The sequence below is a fragment of the Hyperolius riggenbachi genome, chromosome 7 (assembly GCF_040937935.1).
Source record: "Hyperolius riggenbachi isolate aHypRig1 chromosome 7, aHypRig1.pri, whole genome shotgun sequence".
Classification (NCBI taxonomy): Eukaryota; Metazoa; Chordata; class Amphibia; order Anura; family Hyperoliidae; genus Hyperolius; species Hyperolius riggenbachi.
The window spans coordinates 54,028,819-54,045,826 of record NC_090652.1 but is presented as its reverse complement, the minus strand read 5'-3'; the positions used below and the strand labels follow the sequence as shown (position 1 = coordinate 54,045,826).

At 46.3% G+C, this 17,008-nt stretch overlaps 1 protein-coding gene across 4 annotated transcripts in view; it reads left to right on the top strand.

The window, feature by feature from the left end:
- Window positions 1-17,008, top strand: part of LOC137525521 (uncharacterized) — a 476,821-nt gene that overhangs the window by 299,662 nt on the left and 160,151 nt on the right. For all 4 annotated transcript variants that reach the window (XM_068246643.1, XM_068246647.1, XM_068246645.1 and 1 more), the window contains exon 11: window positions 6,610-6,843. In XM_068246643.1, the coding sequence (XP_068102744.1) occupies window positions 6,610-6,843 (234 nt within the window). The remainder of the gene's footprint in view (window positions 1-6,609; window positions 6,844-17,008) is intronic.

Here is a 17,008-nt window from a genome sequence, read left to right as displayed (position 1 = left end):
TATCTCAGAGTAATTCTTGGGACTGCACTAGGCAGCTTCCCTAGTGCAGTTAGCTTGCTATCTGTTTTGTCTGTATTGCCTCTGTGTTGCGATTGTCCTGTCACCAATGGTGGTTGTCAGGAAATCGTTCTGTCTGTCTGGGGTGCTAACCAGAGCAGCGGTCGCTACTGGTAGCCCCTTCTGTTAATCTGTCTGTCTTGTTTGGATCGCACTAGCCTCTAGTGGTAGCGGCTGTGGATCCTTCTGATCTTTGTTCTTGGAGTGTAGCTGGAGCAGCGGTTGTTACCAGCTACCTCATCTGTCTGTCGTGTTTGGATCACATTAGCCTCTAGCGGTAGCGGCTGTGGATCCTTCTGATCTTTGTTCTTGGAGAATAGCTGGAGCAGCGGTTGCTCGCTGCTATCTCATCTGTCTGTCATGCGTGGATCGCACTAGCCCCTAGCGGTAGCGGCTGTGGATCCTTCTGATCTGCTTTCTTGTTCCTGAGCTCGGATCGCACTCGCTCTGACGGAAAGAGCAGTGGATCTTTCCTCTCATATTCCTGTGTTTCGTTTGTCTGTCTTGTCTGATACGAACGCTTGCTGTAGGCTCGGTGAGGTAACCGTTAAGAAAGTGCTCGCGTCCTCTGTTTCGTGTTTGTCTATCAGTGGTTAGTTAAGCGTGCTTGTCTCTGTTGCGCTTAACGTGCGGAGATCGCGCTGTAAACGCGTTCGCTGTTGCGAATGAGTGCGGTGTTCGCGTTTAGTTAGCGTTTGTTGTTTTTGTTGTTTTCTCATTGTTGTTTGCTGTGCCTTTGCTCCTCTCGTGCCCTGTCCTTTTTCTGTCTGGTGTCTCTTGGCAATCACCATTCACTGCGATTGCGTTCTTGCTTTGGTTTCTGCTGATGTGTGTTCACCGTCGCTGGGTCGCGACTAGATTGGTGGATACACATTCATCCTATATCTGTGCTCCTTCTCTTTAAGGGCTATCTTGCCCTACCCGGTTGCAAATCGGACACTTCTCATCTGGCTTCTGTGGTAGCGTGGAGACCTTGCTCCTCTGCGCTCCACAGCTCCACCTGCCGGTGAGAATTTCCCTCTACTGGTGCTTGCACCAAAGCTGGGTTCCCCCCTTCATACGCTTGTGGAGGATTTCCGCCGTGTCAGCGCACGCCTTGTGCGCTGATCACGGAGATTATTCCGCAATCGTTACAGAATGACCAGCCAAACCAAAATTCCCAGTGTAGAGGGAATTTCCGATTTGTACACTTTTGTCGAGTATGGGTCCTATGTCTTTAAGCGCTTTAAAAGGCTAAATTCAGAGACCAAGATGGAATTCCTCTCTGAATGTGTGAGATTTTGCCTGAATCCTACCTTTCAGATTACTTATCCGTCCACGTCAGCTCTCCAGTTAGCCTATGTGCTCTTGCAAGGGGATCTGTTCTCCTGGGCTTATAATGTATTAAAAGACAATCCTTGGAATAATAATCTGTATCAATTTCTTACATTGATCTTCTCTCACTGGTTTAAAGAAAACCTAAACTGAAAATTAAAAGTCAAAATAAACATACACAAGTCATACTTACCTCCTGTGTAGTCTACTCCTCAATCTCTTTCTCCTCTCCCGCATCCTGTTTGTCCACTGTGATCAAGGGAATTCTCCGTCCTCCATTTTGAAAATAGCCATTACCCCATAACAGCTTTCTGGTCAGCACATTGTTAAACTGTAACATCGCCCACTTGAGCCATAGGGAAACATGGACATTACCGGGCACATCAGTTGTCCAATCAGCTATAACTGACAGCAACTGATATATTACTGACAGCAAGTTATATATTTCAGTTCTGACAAAATGTTGTCAGAACTGGAAGGGATCATTGTCAGAAGAAAATGGTGAGCTTATGAGAGGAACTGATGGCAAGGTAACTATTTAATGTTCATTTGAAGTTACCTCTTGTGTTTATTTTAAATAACTTTACTCAGTACAGGTTCCCTTTAAGCTGCCTTGCTTACCACCATGCAGTATGACAATCAGTTCAATGTTTCTGTTGCCACTTGAGGTTTTAAGCTGATGCAAGAGGAATGCTTTGATTCCTCTCTTGCGTTTAAACAGCAGCCATCCAAAGTTGCTAAAAATAAAAAATCTAAAAAACACAAACATCTGAATAAAACGTTTCCTATTGATGTTGACAATGATGGTGCTCAGTGTCGGGATTTTTTGCCCCAATCTGAAGCATTTGTGGATCCTTTAATAGGCAAAATAATTTTCTACTGTATATTAAAGGAGTAAGAAAGTCTATGCATGTTCCAGACCCCAACCTTTATGAGTGCTACTTAGATACCGGGTTGTTTGAGCCCCCATTTGCTCTGTGGGATATTGGAGCGTTAATTGATGAGTTTGAGATTGATTGGAAGGCGTTTTGTGATTTCTACATCGCAGAAAGCGCAGAGGTGCTAAACGCTTGTATAAATTCTGTGTACACTTTGATAGATTCGGATGAGTGTGACAAATGTTTTGTGGATCCAGTGATGTGTGTCTGGCAGATGATCTTGGATGAGTTGCACACACACCAGTCAATTGATTCCAATAAAGAGACATCGTTATCGGATGATTGTTCCTGCCTTCCTGGGGTAAAGCATGTGAGTTTAGACACCGTGCGATCTGAGATGAATGGGTGTATCTTTGTGGTTGATTCCTGTGCGAATCCTGAAAGATTCTCTCCTGACTGTGTGCAGTTTAAATCTATGCAATCTAATGCCTGTTTCTCAGATGTTCCTGCAAAGTGTGATCAACATGAATGTGTCATTTCTCTCAAAGATATGCGGGATCCTTTGTCATCTAAAAACAGATCTTTAAGATCTTCCATCTCTCCTCCTGCTATGGGGAAAAGTCCTAAACTATGCACCGTCAAAAGTAAAATTAATATGTCTAATAAAGTTTCTACTGTTGTTGTCGCTCCTTCTTCTGCAAATGGATCTTTGTCTCATCCTGTTCTCACCTGTAAGGGCCCGTTGCCTGATAACAGTTTCTCCAGTGTTTCTGTCCTGAACACCTTGCGGTCTGCTCCGCAGATCGCGGAGGTTTGCGCTGTGGAAGCGTCAGTTTCACAACCTAAAGCGGTCTTGGATTCGCAAGTTTTGCGTTCTGACTCCTCGGATTCGACATTGTTAGCCGAATCTAAGAGTGAGACAGCACTTCGGTTTTGCGAATCTGATGCTGCAGCTTCTTTGCCTTGTCCAGAGAAGCTTTCTCTGAACCTGCCCTGTACCATGAATGAAAACATGATTTCCACTCGCACTGACATTTGTGAGTCCCTTTCTTGCTTTGAGGAAAGTGCTGATTCTGCACCCTGTACTCTGGATGAGTCAATATGGCCTTGCTTAGAATCTCCTGCAGTGACCCTAGAGGCTCGTCTAGGTATTGTTACTATTCTCATCTGTTTTTCTGCAGTTTTGGAGTTGCAAGCTAGTTTGACTGCTACACAGAATTCTGGGTGCAGTGAGATTGAAGTTAGGGAGTCAGTGTGTGTTCCAGTAAATATTCCTGTACATCCCGCTCATGATGATGAAATTCAGTCTCAGCTTATGGTGGAACCATTCCTGGGACATCTGCCCTGCCTGCAGGAGGTATTTAATGTTCAGCCCTGTAACATGGATAGTTCAGAATCCTTCATAGAAAACTTGGAAAATGACATTTCTGAGGTCTTAGTTGATGTTTTGGTGGTTTTCAAGTCACTCCTAAAGGGTGCAGAACTTCTATGAGATACCTCCTGCCCCCCAGATCCGTCTGAGGTTTTGCCCACTTTGGTAGGCATTGCTCTTGTGCTGACTACCTTTGCAGCTCTTGTGGAGCTTCACTCATGTGTAGTCAATGATGATATTACAGTCACAGAACATTCTGAACTTAAGTCCGAGTCTTCTTTTGAAAGACCAGTACCTGTGACCTCTACTCATGATGATTTTCTGCCCGGTACTGGTTTTGGTCTTGTCGTGTCGGACTCTGAGGTTGGCAGTTCCCCGACATGTCCTGAGGTTTCTCCTGTGCTGGTGTACCCCAATATGCTCTGTGACCCAGAAAGCCCAAGTGTGCCTCGGTTATCAGCATGCTCAGATGCTTCCTCGGTGGAGACATGCTCTGATATTGCCTGCCTGCTTGCATGCCCAGAAGTGGTCCCTGAAAGTCCTGATCTTGATGGGTATCCTGGTAATTCTGAATCCATAATAATCATAGGTTCCATAGGGGTTTTTGATAGTTCTCCATGTGAGCCTGGTGAGCGTTCTGGCGTCTTGGGATCTCTGTGGAGCTTCAAAGGGCTCTGGGAGATTCCGGGAGAAATTTTGCTTGGTACCCTGGATAAGATCAACAGTGGCTTTTGTGCTTAAAGGGAACCTTAACTGCTGCGGAAAAATAAATTCACTTACCTGGGGGCTTTCCCAAGCCTCCTGCAGCCGTCCTGTGCCCGCGCCGGTCCTTCGGTGCCCTCCGGTCTCCCTCCGCCGCTGAGTTTCGATTTCGGACGACTGCCAGTCGTCCTGGGGCCTCTTCCGCATTCCTTGTCATAAACTGCAGTAAAGCGCGTCCGCATGACGCCAAACGCGTCATCGCATGACGCCAAACGCGTCATGCGGACGCGCTTTACTGCAGTTTACGACAAGGAATGCGGAAGAGGCCCCAGGACGACTGGCAGTCGTCCGAAATCGAAACTTAGCGGCGGAGGGAGACCGGAGGGCACCGAAGGACCGGCGCGGGCACAGGACGGCTGCAGGAGGCTTGGGAAAGCCCCCAGGTAAGTGAATTTATTTTTCCGCAGCAGTTAAGGTTCCCTTTAAAGGGACACTTCGAACAGGTATTGTGGCAGGTTTGGTATTTTTGGACGCTCCCTGGAAGGTGGTGGGTATTGTCTGGAGGGTGTCGATGGCTTCTTCTCTGGCATTCACAGTCCTGATGGGTGTTACACTGAGACTTGTAGTACTGATGGGCATGTTTCGGTGGCTTTTGCTTCCGATGAGGTCGGTTTCGGCTGGACTGACTCTGGAATTGGGCCTTGTCGGGCTGTCCCGACCTTCATGAGTCCTCAGTTAGAGTTTTGTGGAAATACCAGTTTTAAGAGACATCTGGAATCCATCCCTAGAGGGGGGGTGGGGGGGGTACTGTAATGATCCGCTCAGCTGGCTGCACAGGCAGACAGCTGTTTGACCATTCCTTGTGTCTGAGGATGCAGGTCTCTGGATAAGAGGCCTGGCTTTGCTTTGCAAGTTTCAGACCTGCTCTGCTGCTGAGGGATTTGCATACATTTGTTATGCAAATCATCTAGCTGCTTTCTTTGAAGGCTGGCAATATAAAGGCTGGGCCTTCACACAATCCTTTACTGGTCATCCTTTCAGGGTTTGTTGAAACACACCTTGAGTGTCAGCCATGCTATTTCTTGTTAAAGTTATCTCAGAGTAATTCTTGGGACTGCACTAGGCAGCTTCCCTAGTGCAGTTAGCTTGCTATCTGTTTTGTCTGTATTGCCTCTGTGTTGCGATTGTCCTGTCACCAATGGTGGTTGTCAGGAAATCGTTCTGTCTGTCTGGGGTGCTAACCAGAGCAGCGGTCGCTACTGGTAGCCCCTTCTGTTAATCTGTCTGTCTTGTTTGGATCGCACTAGCCTCTAGCGGTAGCGGCTGTGGATCCTTCTGATCTTTGTTCTTGGAGTGTAGCTGGAGCAGCGGTTGCTCCCTGCTATCTCATCTGTATGTCATGCTTGGATCGCACTAGCCCCTAGCGGTAGCGGCTGTGGATCCGTCTGATTTGCTTTCTTGTTCCTGAGCTTGGATCGCACTCACTCTGACGGAAAGAGCAGTGGATCTTTCCTCTCGTATTCCTGTTTTTCGTTTGTCTGTCTTGTCTGATACGAACGCTTGCTGTAGGCTCGGTGAGGTAACCGTTAAGCAAGCGCTCGCGTCCTCTGTTTCGTGTTTGTCTGTTAGTTAGGTGTGCTTGTCTCTGTTGCGCTTAATGTGCGGAGATCGCGCTGTAAACGCGTTCGCTGTTGCGAATGAGTGCGGTGTTCGCGTTTAGTTAGCGTTTGTTGTTTTCGTTGTTTTCTCATTGTTGTTTTCTGTGCCTTTGCTCCTCTCGTGCCCTGTCCTTTTTCTGTCTGGTGTCTCTTGGCAATCGCCATTCTCTGCGATTGCGTTCTTGCTTTGGTTTCTGCTGATGTGTTTTCACCGTCGCTGGGTCGCGACTAGATTGGTGGATACACATTCATCCTATATCTGTGCTCCTTCTCTTTAAGGGCTATCTTGCCCTACCCGGTTGCAAATCGGACACTTCTCCTCTGGCTTCTGTGGTAGTGTGGAGACCTTGCTCCTCTGCGCTCCACAGCTCCACCTGCCGGTGAGAATTTCCCTCTACTGGTGCTTGCACCAAAGCTGGGTTCCCCCTTCATACGCTTGTGGAGAATTTCTGCCGTGTCAGCGCACGCCTTGTGTGCTGATCACAGAGATTATTCCGCAATCATTACAAATACAGCCGCAAGTGCTACCTCTTGGACATTTATACCAGAGTGAAATGAGCAGCACATACAATGTTTTTCCTGATTTCCCCTCCTGATTCCAGCATAAAAGTTTCTATTTCCATTTCAGAGGTGCTGCAGAGTGCAGAGGAAGAGAAAGGAACAACAGCAACACTCTTCTGTGAGAAGGATGGGGTGTCATTGAAGAAAGATGGCAAGCAGCTGATGGATAGCACCAAGCACAGTATGGAGGCAAAAGACCACTTGGTAGAATTTCTGGTCCACAACCTGCAACAAGAAGATGATGGAAAGTATACTTGTGAGACTAGAGAGCTGGAATCTTCTGCCACTTTGACAGTGAAGGGTGAATATATATTAGTATTTTACAGGCGTTTAAAGTGTGACAGATTTTTTTTTAATCTCTTTATTTTCACGAAAAAGTCAGAGTATTTATATAGTTACAGACATTTGTATCAAAAAAGATGAGATCACATATAAGTACAGCAGCAACATATAAAATTAGATAATATGTCCAGATAATATAAATCAGTGATAAACCTCAGACTTTCCCGTGGTTTTTACCCCCTTACATAGATGAAAAGGTCCATTGAAGAAAAAAAAATATATATGAAAATATAGCCCCTCTCCCCTAACCCCCCCTCCTCTTTCCCCATAACAACCGACCTCAAACCCACCCAAATAACTCCGGTCATATCGGAATCAGGGAGGTCCGAGGCCGCCCATCACAGCCAATCGAGAGCTATCATAGATAATAAGGACAATGTGAATAGGTCTAGCCAGGACCGGATTTCTGCAAAGGCCACAAAGGCCACGGAATAGGGCGGAAACAAAGCAGAAGGATAAAAGGGCGGCAGGACCTGAGAGAGATAAGAGGCTGCATGTCAAAATAAATCATTTCTCCTGCTCCGAAGCGCCCCGGCTTTGCTGCACACACAGTCAGAATTCCAGAGCTCCGTGTATTTTCCTTACTTCGTGGTGTGCGATGAGACAGTGCTATCTCCTGAACATACAAGCTTCAGTTTATTGCCAGGGGTGAGAGAAACATGGATCACAATGTAGACACAATTTCTGATCCAGTAAGGTAACCATTGTAACAGAATTATTTCCACTTTACAACTTTACAACTGGGCTAAACAATATATTGCTGGTCAGTCAGACTCTGTTAATGACTTGAGCCATTCCTTCTCCTCTCTCCCCCTGGATTGTAAATCTTAAACAGAAAGATAAGTTTTTTTTTTCCTTAGAGAGATTTATGACAGCCCCTTCTAAGCTAAATCTTAACCCCTTGCTGGCTCATTTTAAAGGCAGCAGTAATGTCTGCAGTAGTATGAGATAGACAACTTTTCTATAATTATAATTGCAAATGTACTGTTGTATACCTTTGTATTGTTACATTCTGTTTTGTATACCAAAAGTAATAACATACACTAAAAATTAAAAAAATATATATATTTGTACCGTGTTGGCAAACAGTAAAAAAACACCTGTGAACGAATCAGTACAATAAATACTATAAAATAAATGCAACAGATCTGTGATTACAGAAGAGCAGAGAGGGAGATGAACGCCGCTCTGCTACTTCATGCCTGGTACACACCATGCAATTTGCCATCAGATAGATGGGCTCGAATTGATTATGTCTGATAGGTCTAATCTGATTTCTGATCATTTTTCTAATCGACTTTGTATAAGTGATCGGAAAATAGATTCAACCCATCTATCTGGTGCGTACCAGGCATTAGGGACTCACTGCTCTAACAGGAAAAACAATCATTCATCATTTTTCAGAGAGAAAACATTCATAGGTATACACAAGTCACTATAACAGGCATTTCCTCCTGCAAACAAGTGATCGTTAAGGCTCATACACACATCAGACTATAGTCTTTGGAAAATGAAAGATCACAGACCAATCTTACCACCCTTCATGTAGTATGAGAGCCATACCTTCACAGCCTATTCTATGGAGCTGAACTCCCCATCAGAAAAAAAATCTTTGCAAGTTGCTGCACACACAGATGCTGTACAGACACAAAAGATCAGTATCTGCAAAAGATCTGTTCCTGCCAAAGATCCATTCCTGCAAATTGCATTCATAGTCTATGAGATCTGCAGATCATCATACACACCTTGTTTAACTGACATTCATCTGCAGATCAGACAATCATCTGCAGATCTGAAAATCCATCCTGGTGGATCTGATCTGCAGATGAATGTCTGTTAAACAAGGTGTGTATGATGATCTGCAGATATCATAGACTATGAATGCATTTTGCAGGAATGGATCTTTTGCAGGAACAGATCTTTTGCAGATAATGAATGTGCACAGCATCTTTGTGTGCAGCATCTTGCAAAGATTTCTGTCTGATGGGGAGTTCAGCTCCATAGAATAGACTGTGTAGGTATGGCTCTCATACTACATGGAAGGGGGTAAAATTGGTCTGTGATCTTTCATTTTCCAAAGACTATGGTCTGATGCGTGTATGCACCCTGAGTGAGTGTGTGTGTGTGTGTGTGTGTGTGTGTGTGTGTGTGTGTGTGTGTGTGTGTGTGTGTGTGTGTGTGTGTGTGTGTGTGTGTGTGTGTGTGTGTGTGTGTGTGTGTGTGTAGGGGGGGGGGGCGGTTGGTGGTACCGGGCCTAGGGCACTAGGAAGTCCAAATCTGGCCCTGGGTCTAGATAGAGGTAAACAAACATAGGGTGAAGATCGGTGTAGTTAGAATTGTCATTGGGGTAGCATGGGAAGAGACAGTACCAGACTTAGATCATGCATCATCATCACTAATTTCCAGGGGCCCTAAAGAGCCAGCTATCTTGCCCCTCAGATACCACAAAGTATGGGTACATAGACTCATAATTTGTCTAATTTCTGCTTTAGGGGGAAATTGTAGAATAAATGGTTTATTTTAATTTTTTTGTATTAAGTTTGTTTTTTTGTATTAAGATTCTTAGCCTGTTCTGCATTAAATTTGGCTATATATAACAATTTGCGCATCATATCTAATCTGTGTTTCTGTGAGGGAATTTCCGAGTGTATCCATAGGTTCAAAATACATTTTTTTGCCGCTAGAAAAAACAAGTGCTCTAAAGGTTTCAGGGCAATCGGTTTTGGTGAAGTCTGTGCAGGGACACTACGGAATATGTATAGCTTTGGATCTAAAGGTCTTGTGACTCTAGTTACTCTATGCAAGAGTCTCCCAACTCCCTCCCAGAAATGTCTGAGCTTCATACATGTCCAAAGCAAATGAAATAGATCTGGGGAAGATTCCCCACACTTGGGGCATGAGGTCAAATAATGTGAAGACTCAGTCACCTTTTTAAAGTCAAATGCATAATATCCCTTACCTGTCTGACATTCTGCCATCCCTGTTCCATCACCACAATTATTTCCTCTACAGCACACACCAGACAATCTGTGCACCGCTTCCTTAATCACTTGGTTTATTTTCCGTGTAAAACATCAGCAGGTATCAAGGCATTAGTCCCGTGACAACATTCTCATATACATTTGTATTGTGCCGGTCTGACCTGTGCCATGGACGGGTGCGGGAGGGTGACCAGGGAAAGAGGAGGACCGCGCGACAGCCGTTTTGCGCCGGTGTGGCGCTTGTTCACGTGCAGGTATCCTTGGGCGAATGGCGGCGTGTACGGGCTTCCGTGATGATACTCGGAAGCCCCGCCCATCACGCGCGCCATTGGCCACTGGGTGCTGGGAAGCGATTAGGTGCGGGGCTGGAGGGGAGGAGACCGGCCTGTGACGTGGCGTTGGGTAAGTGGTTGCTGTGTCACCATGGACACGCGTGTACATATAAATCGGATCGCCGCAACATGGCGAAATGGAACTGTGTAGATACTTAACATCATTCTGTGATTATATTCAAACTATACATTATTCGTGCCCTAACACATTCTTGTATAAACTTAAACACTCGTGCTTTGCTTGTGCCTTTATAAGAAGACCCGCTCGCACTTAACCATTGTGGTTGTCTAAATTATGCCTGGATCTCCGCCTGCTTCTTATCTAAAAGACTTTTTATTAGAAACTCGTTTAAAAACGCCCTATTGCCCCAAATAAAATCACTATAAGGTTAATGGGGGGAATCTACAATTAGGGAGACACAATTTTCTGGACCAATCACTTGCAACTATTGCTGCACACTCTCCACTTTCTTCTTGATTTGACCCCGCTCCCTTCTAACGCATACCAGAACCTTCCAAACAGCACCCTTTCACTCTCGGTGCTGGCATTGGGGAGTGGGAAGGAGAGGCTAAATATGCGTTTTACATCTGAGATTAGTGATGGCGGGGTATGTTTCCTTGATCTCCTGATCAAACCAGATGGTACAAAGTTGGTGTGCGAAGGTTTTAGGAAACCCACAGCCGTGAATTCGTTGTTACATAAGAGCAGTTTCCACCCTGAACATGTGAAATCATCCCTGCCATACGGCCAGTACCTACGTCTTAGACGCAATAACACCAACCCAGAAGCATTTGAGATACAGGCGGGGGAGCTAACCTCGCGCCTACGAGCAAGGAGTTATGATGAGATTGCACTGGAGGCAGCTAGGGCAAAGGCCAGAGGGAGGGAGAGGTCTTCCCTATTGGTCAGACAGCCAAGACCCGAGAAAGGGACAGGCTCTATTACCTGTACCTTTGACTTTACCCCCATGACTAGGAAAGTGTCACAGGTTATCAAAAAGAACTGGTCACTTATAACTAGAGACCCTGCATTGCAGAAGATCTTTCCCGAACCCCCACGAGTGGTGTATAGAAGGGCCCCCACTTTGGGGGACATTCTGACCCGAAGTGAGTACCGCTCTGTAGCACCAACAAATTGGTTGACCAACGAACGCCCGAAGGGCAATCACAGATGTGGCAGATGCAGGTACTGCCCACAGATGGTGGAGGGCACGAACCTTAGATTGGGGGGAACACAGCGGGAGGTCAGGGCCTTCATCACCTGCCAGACCAAGTTCGTCTCCTACGTCATCTTTTGCCCCTGTCAGTTCTTCTACGTGGGCAAAACAACCAGGCCGCTGAAAGAAAGGGTGGGGGAACACCTCAAGTCCATCAAATCCGGGAAGGGGTGTCCACGCCTTATTGAACACGTGAGGGAATCCCATGGAGGTAAATCTAAATGTTTGAGATTTGCGGGACTCCTACATGTTGCCAACTCTAGAAGAGGGGGCAACAGGGATCAAGAGCTAACCCGACGTGAATCACGTGTAATTTTGCGCACGGGGGCGATGGGGCCTGTGGGCCTCAATGACAGATTGGAGTTATCCTGTTTTCTTGACCCATAGGGTTAAGGTTTCACCGTCTTCCTGGGGTTAGGTGATGGACGAGAGGAAATTCCCCCGCTCTTGGTGCCCCTGGCACTTCTTCCCAAACAAACAACCAAAAAAAACACAAAAAAAACAACAAAGAAAAGCCCCTAAGAAATCCCACTCTGGGACCGGTGGTCCCTTTCCCTTCTTAATACCCACTATGAGTGTGCTCCCTGGCTTAGCTCCCCCGGGTAGCCCTCCCTTCCTTTCCTCTTCCTTTTTAGAGACGAATGAGCAGCCAGACTGTGCCAGCAGGACACAGAAACATGGGCAGCTTCAAACCCTAGCGTTTGTTTGGAGTGGGAGTCCTGTGTGCCCCCTCCTCTTTCATTCCTCGTTTCCCTCTCCCTTACTTTCCCTCCCTGAGAGGGGCAGATCTTGAGTGGCAAATAAAGCTATTCGGGATGGATCTTGGGTGGCTAATGGTGCCTCCCGGGAGCGATTCCCTTATGGTGCGCCCCGGGCGCAATAGGTATTGTACCATGGCCCTGGGGCGCACTGGAGTGGATACCCCAATGATGGAGATGCAGTGGAGGGGGGCAGGTGCTATCATTTTGTGGATGGAATTGTGGCCTGTGGCCAAGGGAACGGAGGAGGCCATGCCCCCGTTCATGTTCCTGGTGGGGGTGGGTGGACGCCTCTTGGGGATAGTGCTTGTGTCCCGGTGGCGCCCGTCCCCCCTCCTTGGACAGTACCGTCCCGGAAGTGCACTGCCTCTGTATCCAATGCATCCCCACATCTCCTCGGGGAGTTCTGTCCCTGGGGATCAACAGAGGTTTTTCCCTCTTCCCTCCTACCTTTCTCTTCCTTCCTGAGCCCACACAATCTCTGAGGTGGGCTGTCATCGGGAGGTCTCTCCGGGGGTTTGAGTGGTACAGTGTGTAAATCCTGCTTTCAAATGGGTTGGGGTGGGGGTCCCTCCACCTTCATAGTGTCCCTCCCTCTCCTTCCCACTCCCCAATGCCAGCACCGAGAGTGAAAGGGTGCTGTTTGGAAGGTTCTGGTATGCGTTAGAAGGGAGCGGGGTCAAATCAAGAAGAAAGTGGAGAGTGTGCAGCAATAGTTGCAAGTGATTGGTCCAGAAAATTGTGTCTCCCTAATTGTAGATTCCCCCCATTAACCTTATAGTGATTTTATTTGGGGCAATAGGGCGTTTTTAAACGAGTTTCTAATAAAAAGTCTTTTAGATAAGAAGCAGGCGGAGATCCAGGCATAATTTAGACAACCACAATGGTTAAGTGCGAGCGGGTCTTCTTATAAAGGCACAAGCAAAGCACGAGTGTTTAAGTTTATACAAGAATGTGTTAGGGCACGAATAATGTATAGTTTGAATATAATCACAGAATGATGTTAAGTATCTACACAGTTCCATTTCGCCATGTTGCGGCGATCCGATTTATATGTACACGCGTGTCCATGGTGACACAGCAACCACTTACCCAACGCCACGTCACAGGCCGGTCTCCTCCCCTCCAGCCCCGCACCTAATCGCTTCCCAGCACCCAGTGGCCAATGGCGCGCGTGATGGGCGGGGCTTCCGAGTATCATCACGGAAGCCCGTACACGCCGCCATTCGCCCAAGGATACCTGCACGTGAACAAGCGCCACACCGGCGCGAAACGGCTGTCGCGCGGTCCTCCTCTTTCCCTGGTCACCCTCCCGCACCCGTCCATGGCACAGGTCAGACCGGCACAATACAAATGTATATGAGAATGTTGTCACGGGACTAATGCCTTGATACCTGCTGATGTTTTACACGGAAAATAAACCAAGTGATTAAGGAAGCGGTGCACAGATTGTCTGGTGTGTGCTGTATATGAATTCATGTTTCAAAGTTATCTGTTTGCACGCTTCTACACGCAAAATCCGAGGTGCAGCAAGGAATAGGACGGGACTTTTTACTTTATATGGTGCAGCAGACCCTATTACCTTCCCCCTACTGAGTGCCGGGCAAACCAGCATCTTTTGTGTACAATTATTTCCTCCACCTGACAACCAAGTGCTTTAGCCCAATAGCTTAAGTGTGAGGAATAGCGAAGCCGCCGGCGCGCGGGGCAGCGTGGCGGCGGTCTCCGCTTCCCAGCCGGCGGGTTCCGTCACGCGTACGGATCCGCCAGCACAGAGCAGGGGGGCCGCCGCCGCTGGCAGTATGACGACGGGTCCTACTGTTCGCTCGGCGGACTTCAGAGCGCGCTCGCGCGTGGACCCCTGACCTGGCCTCTCTGCTGCACAGAGGCAGAGGGCCACACACGTGCGCGCAAGGAGGCAGGATTTGTACCTCCTACGTAGGAGGGTCAGCTGACTCTCCGGTCAGCTGACTCTAGGAGGGATTCTGGTTGGCTGGGCGGCTGGGTGGCGCTGCAGATGCGCTCCCAGCATATAAGGAGCTAGTGCTCAGTTGCTCCTTGTCTGCTGTCGTGAATACACACTCTGTGTTAGCGCTCAGACCTTAGTGCAGTGCCCTGGTGTTGATGCTAAGGATTTCACACCATAGCTTAGGAATTTTGTTGTTTATTGATCTGTGTTTTGACCTTTGCTATCCCGGACTACTCTATCTCCTGCTTATCTTGTACCTTTGCCTATCTGATCCTTGTTGCCGACCTCTGCCTGTTAAACGTTTACTCTTCTGCCTTCTGCTCCTGTACGGCCGCCACCATCTCTGTTGCCGAACCCTTGCCTGTCTGACTTTTCTCCCTTCAGTGGAACGTCTCCCACTGGAGGGTTCTCTCTGAGGCTTGCCTCTCCGGGACGCCTGCCCCAAGCAGAAGGTTACTGCTGGGGGTCGAGATTCCTCACTCAGCCTGGTTAGAGGATCTCACTCACGGGGTTCCCATTAGGAGGTAACCACACCTCTGAGGAATTACCGTGTGGTGGACATTTCCACATCACCTGAAATATACTGTCTTTATTGTGTTCCTTTGCTGGTGTCCAGAGGTTAGCGATATATCGGATTATCGGTGATACTGCAGATCATCAATAATCGGGTATATATCTGCATTCTTGGTGATACTGCAGATCGCCAATAATCAGATTCTCTCTGCGTGCTGACACCGATCATGACATTAAGTATTTCAGAGAGCTCTGGTCTAGTTTAAAGTGTTTTATTCCAATATACAGCTCCGAGATAGATTTCTTTTTTTTCAAATTGCCTAGCAGTTTTAGCAAAGTGTCATGATTTGGTAATGAACCAGATTGGCCAAATGTAGATTTAAAAAAGTGCTGAAGCTGCATATAAAGGAAGGTATGGGTACCAGGGAGACGGAAACGAAACCGTAGTTCTGAAAAAGTAAACAGTCTCCCTCTTTGGGTTAAGACATGTGTAAGAAGTGTGACTCCTTTGCGAATCCAACACCTTGCCATCGCCCCCCCCCCCCTTCCCTGACCTCCAGGGAAGGATGGAGAAGACCATAAAGGCATCAAGGGGGAGAGATGGCCAGGCAGTGCCAAAAAAATTCTCGTTTCCCTCAAGGCAATACACATATCTCTAAGTAAGATATTACGCTTATTGTAAGTTGGGAGTTGGGAGATCCCCGCATGCAAAACTCCTGCCAACGACCATGGAGCTACCAATTGCTGCTCTAAATTGGTATTGGTAAAAAAGTCTGTGTTCTCCAGCCAGTCCCTGCAATGACGCAGGAAAGCAAAGACATTATAGGCCCTAAGATTAGGAAAATTGGCCCCAATGGCATTTATAGGCCTCTGTAATAACCTTAGAGGGATTCTAGACCTCTTTCCCTGCCACAAAAATACTTTAAAAGCTCTAACAAGGGCCTGAACATCTCCATGCCTGAACAAAAGAGGTAAAGTCTGTAATGGGTATAGCAAGCGTCCAAAACTAATCATTTTTATAAGATTACATCTTCCCAACAAAGAAAGTGGTAGATTATTCCAGGTATCTAGTTCGAACAATACTTTATTTATAATAGGGGTATAATTTAACCTATACATTTGAGTGGCATTTTGTGAAAAGTGTATACCAAGGTTTTTTAAAGAGACTTTTGGAATTTGGATCCCAAGCCCCAAAGCTACTACTCTTCCCTTTTTTGTATCACTAATATGGCTTGACAGAAACAACATTTCTGACTTTGTTCTATTAATCTTAAACCCAGTGAATACCCCAATCTGCTCAAAGAAATTGAATATATTATTAAGATCCCTCTCTGGGCTGTTAAGATAAATTAAAATATCGTCTGCAAATAAAGAACAGAATAATGTTGTACTTTGTACTGTGATTCTCTGGAATAAAGTCCCCTGTCTGAGGTATATCGCCAAGGGTTCGATAGCCAAGTTGAAAAGTAGTAGGGATAATGGACATCCCTGGCGTGTACCTTTTTGTAGAAGAATAGGAGAGGAAGCTACCCCTTCAACTATAAGTTTAGCTGTGGGACATAAGTACATAGAGGATATATACTCCTGAAAGGAGCCCTCGAAGTCCATACCAGACATGACCTGATGTAACCATTGCCAGTTCACATTGTCAAAAGCCTTCTTGGCATCCAGGGACAAAATCGCCCCTGGATCCCGTCATCACCTTCCTTATATTAGAAACTGCTGGTCTGCCCTGAACAAAGCCCACCTGGGAAGATTCAATCAAATTTGGTAATATAGTTGCCAGACGATCAGCTAACACTTTAGACATTCATTTAATATTGCAGTTTAGTAAAGAAATATGTCTAAAGGACCCTGAATTGAGTGTGTCTTTATCTTTTTTAGGGAGTAATTTTATGAAAGCTTTATATCCTGTCTGGGGAAAAATATTTTTAACATAGATGAAATTATATAGTTTTGCCAAGCATGGAGATTTATGTTTTTTCAGGCTCTTGTAGAACTCCAAAGGAAACCCTTTCGGGCCAGGAGCTTTGCCATTTGGACCAACCTTTAATAAAGCAAGAATCTCACTTTCCGTAACGGGGCATTAAGAAACTGAATATCCTCCTCTGATAATTTGGGCAATCATATTTTACTCAAAAATTATATTCCTTTGGTAGCATCATGAGTGGGGCTACCGTACAGGTTTTGGTAATATTCTTGAAAAATATTAATATTTTTTTGGGAATCAGTGTGAACAACCCCCTTTGCATCACGTAAGTGAGTAATGTGCTGAGTGTGTCTTTTCCCCTTAGCAATATTTGCAAGCAATTTTCCTGATTTGTTCCCAAATTTAAAAAATGTCCAGTCAGAGT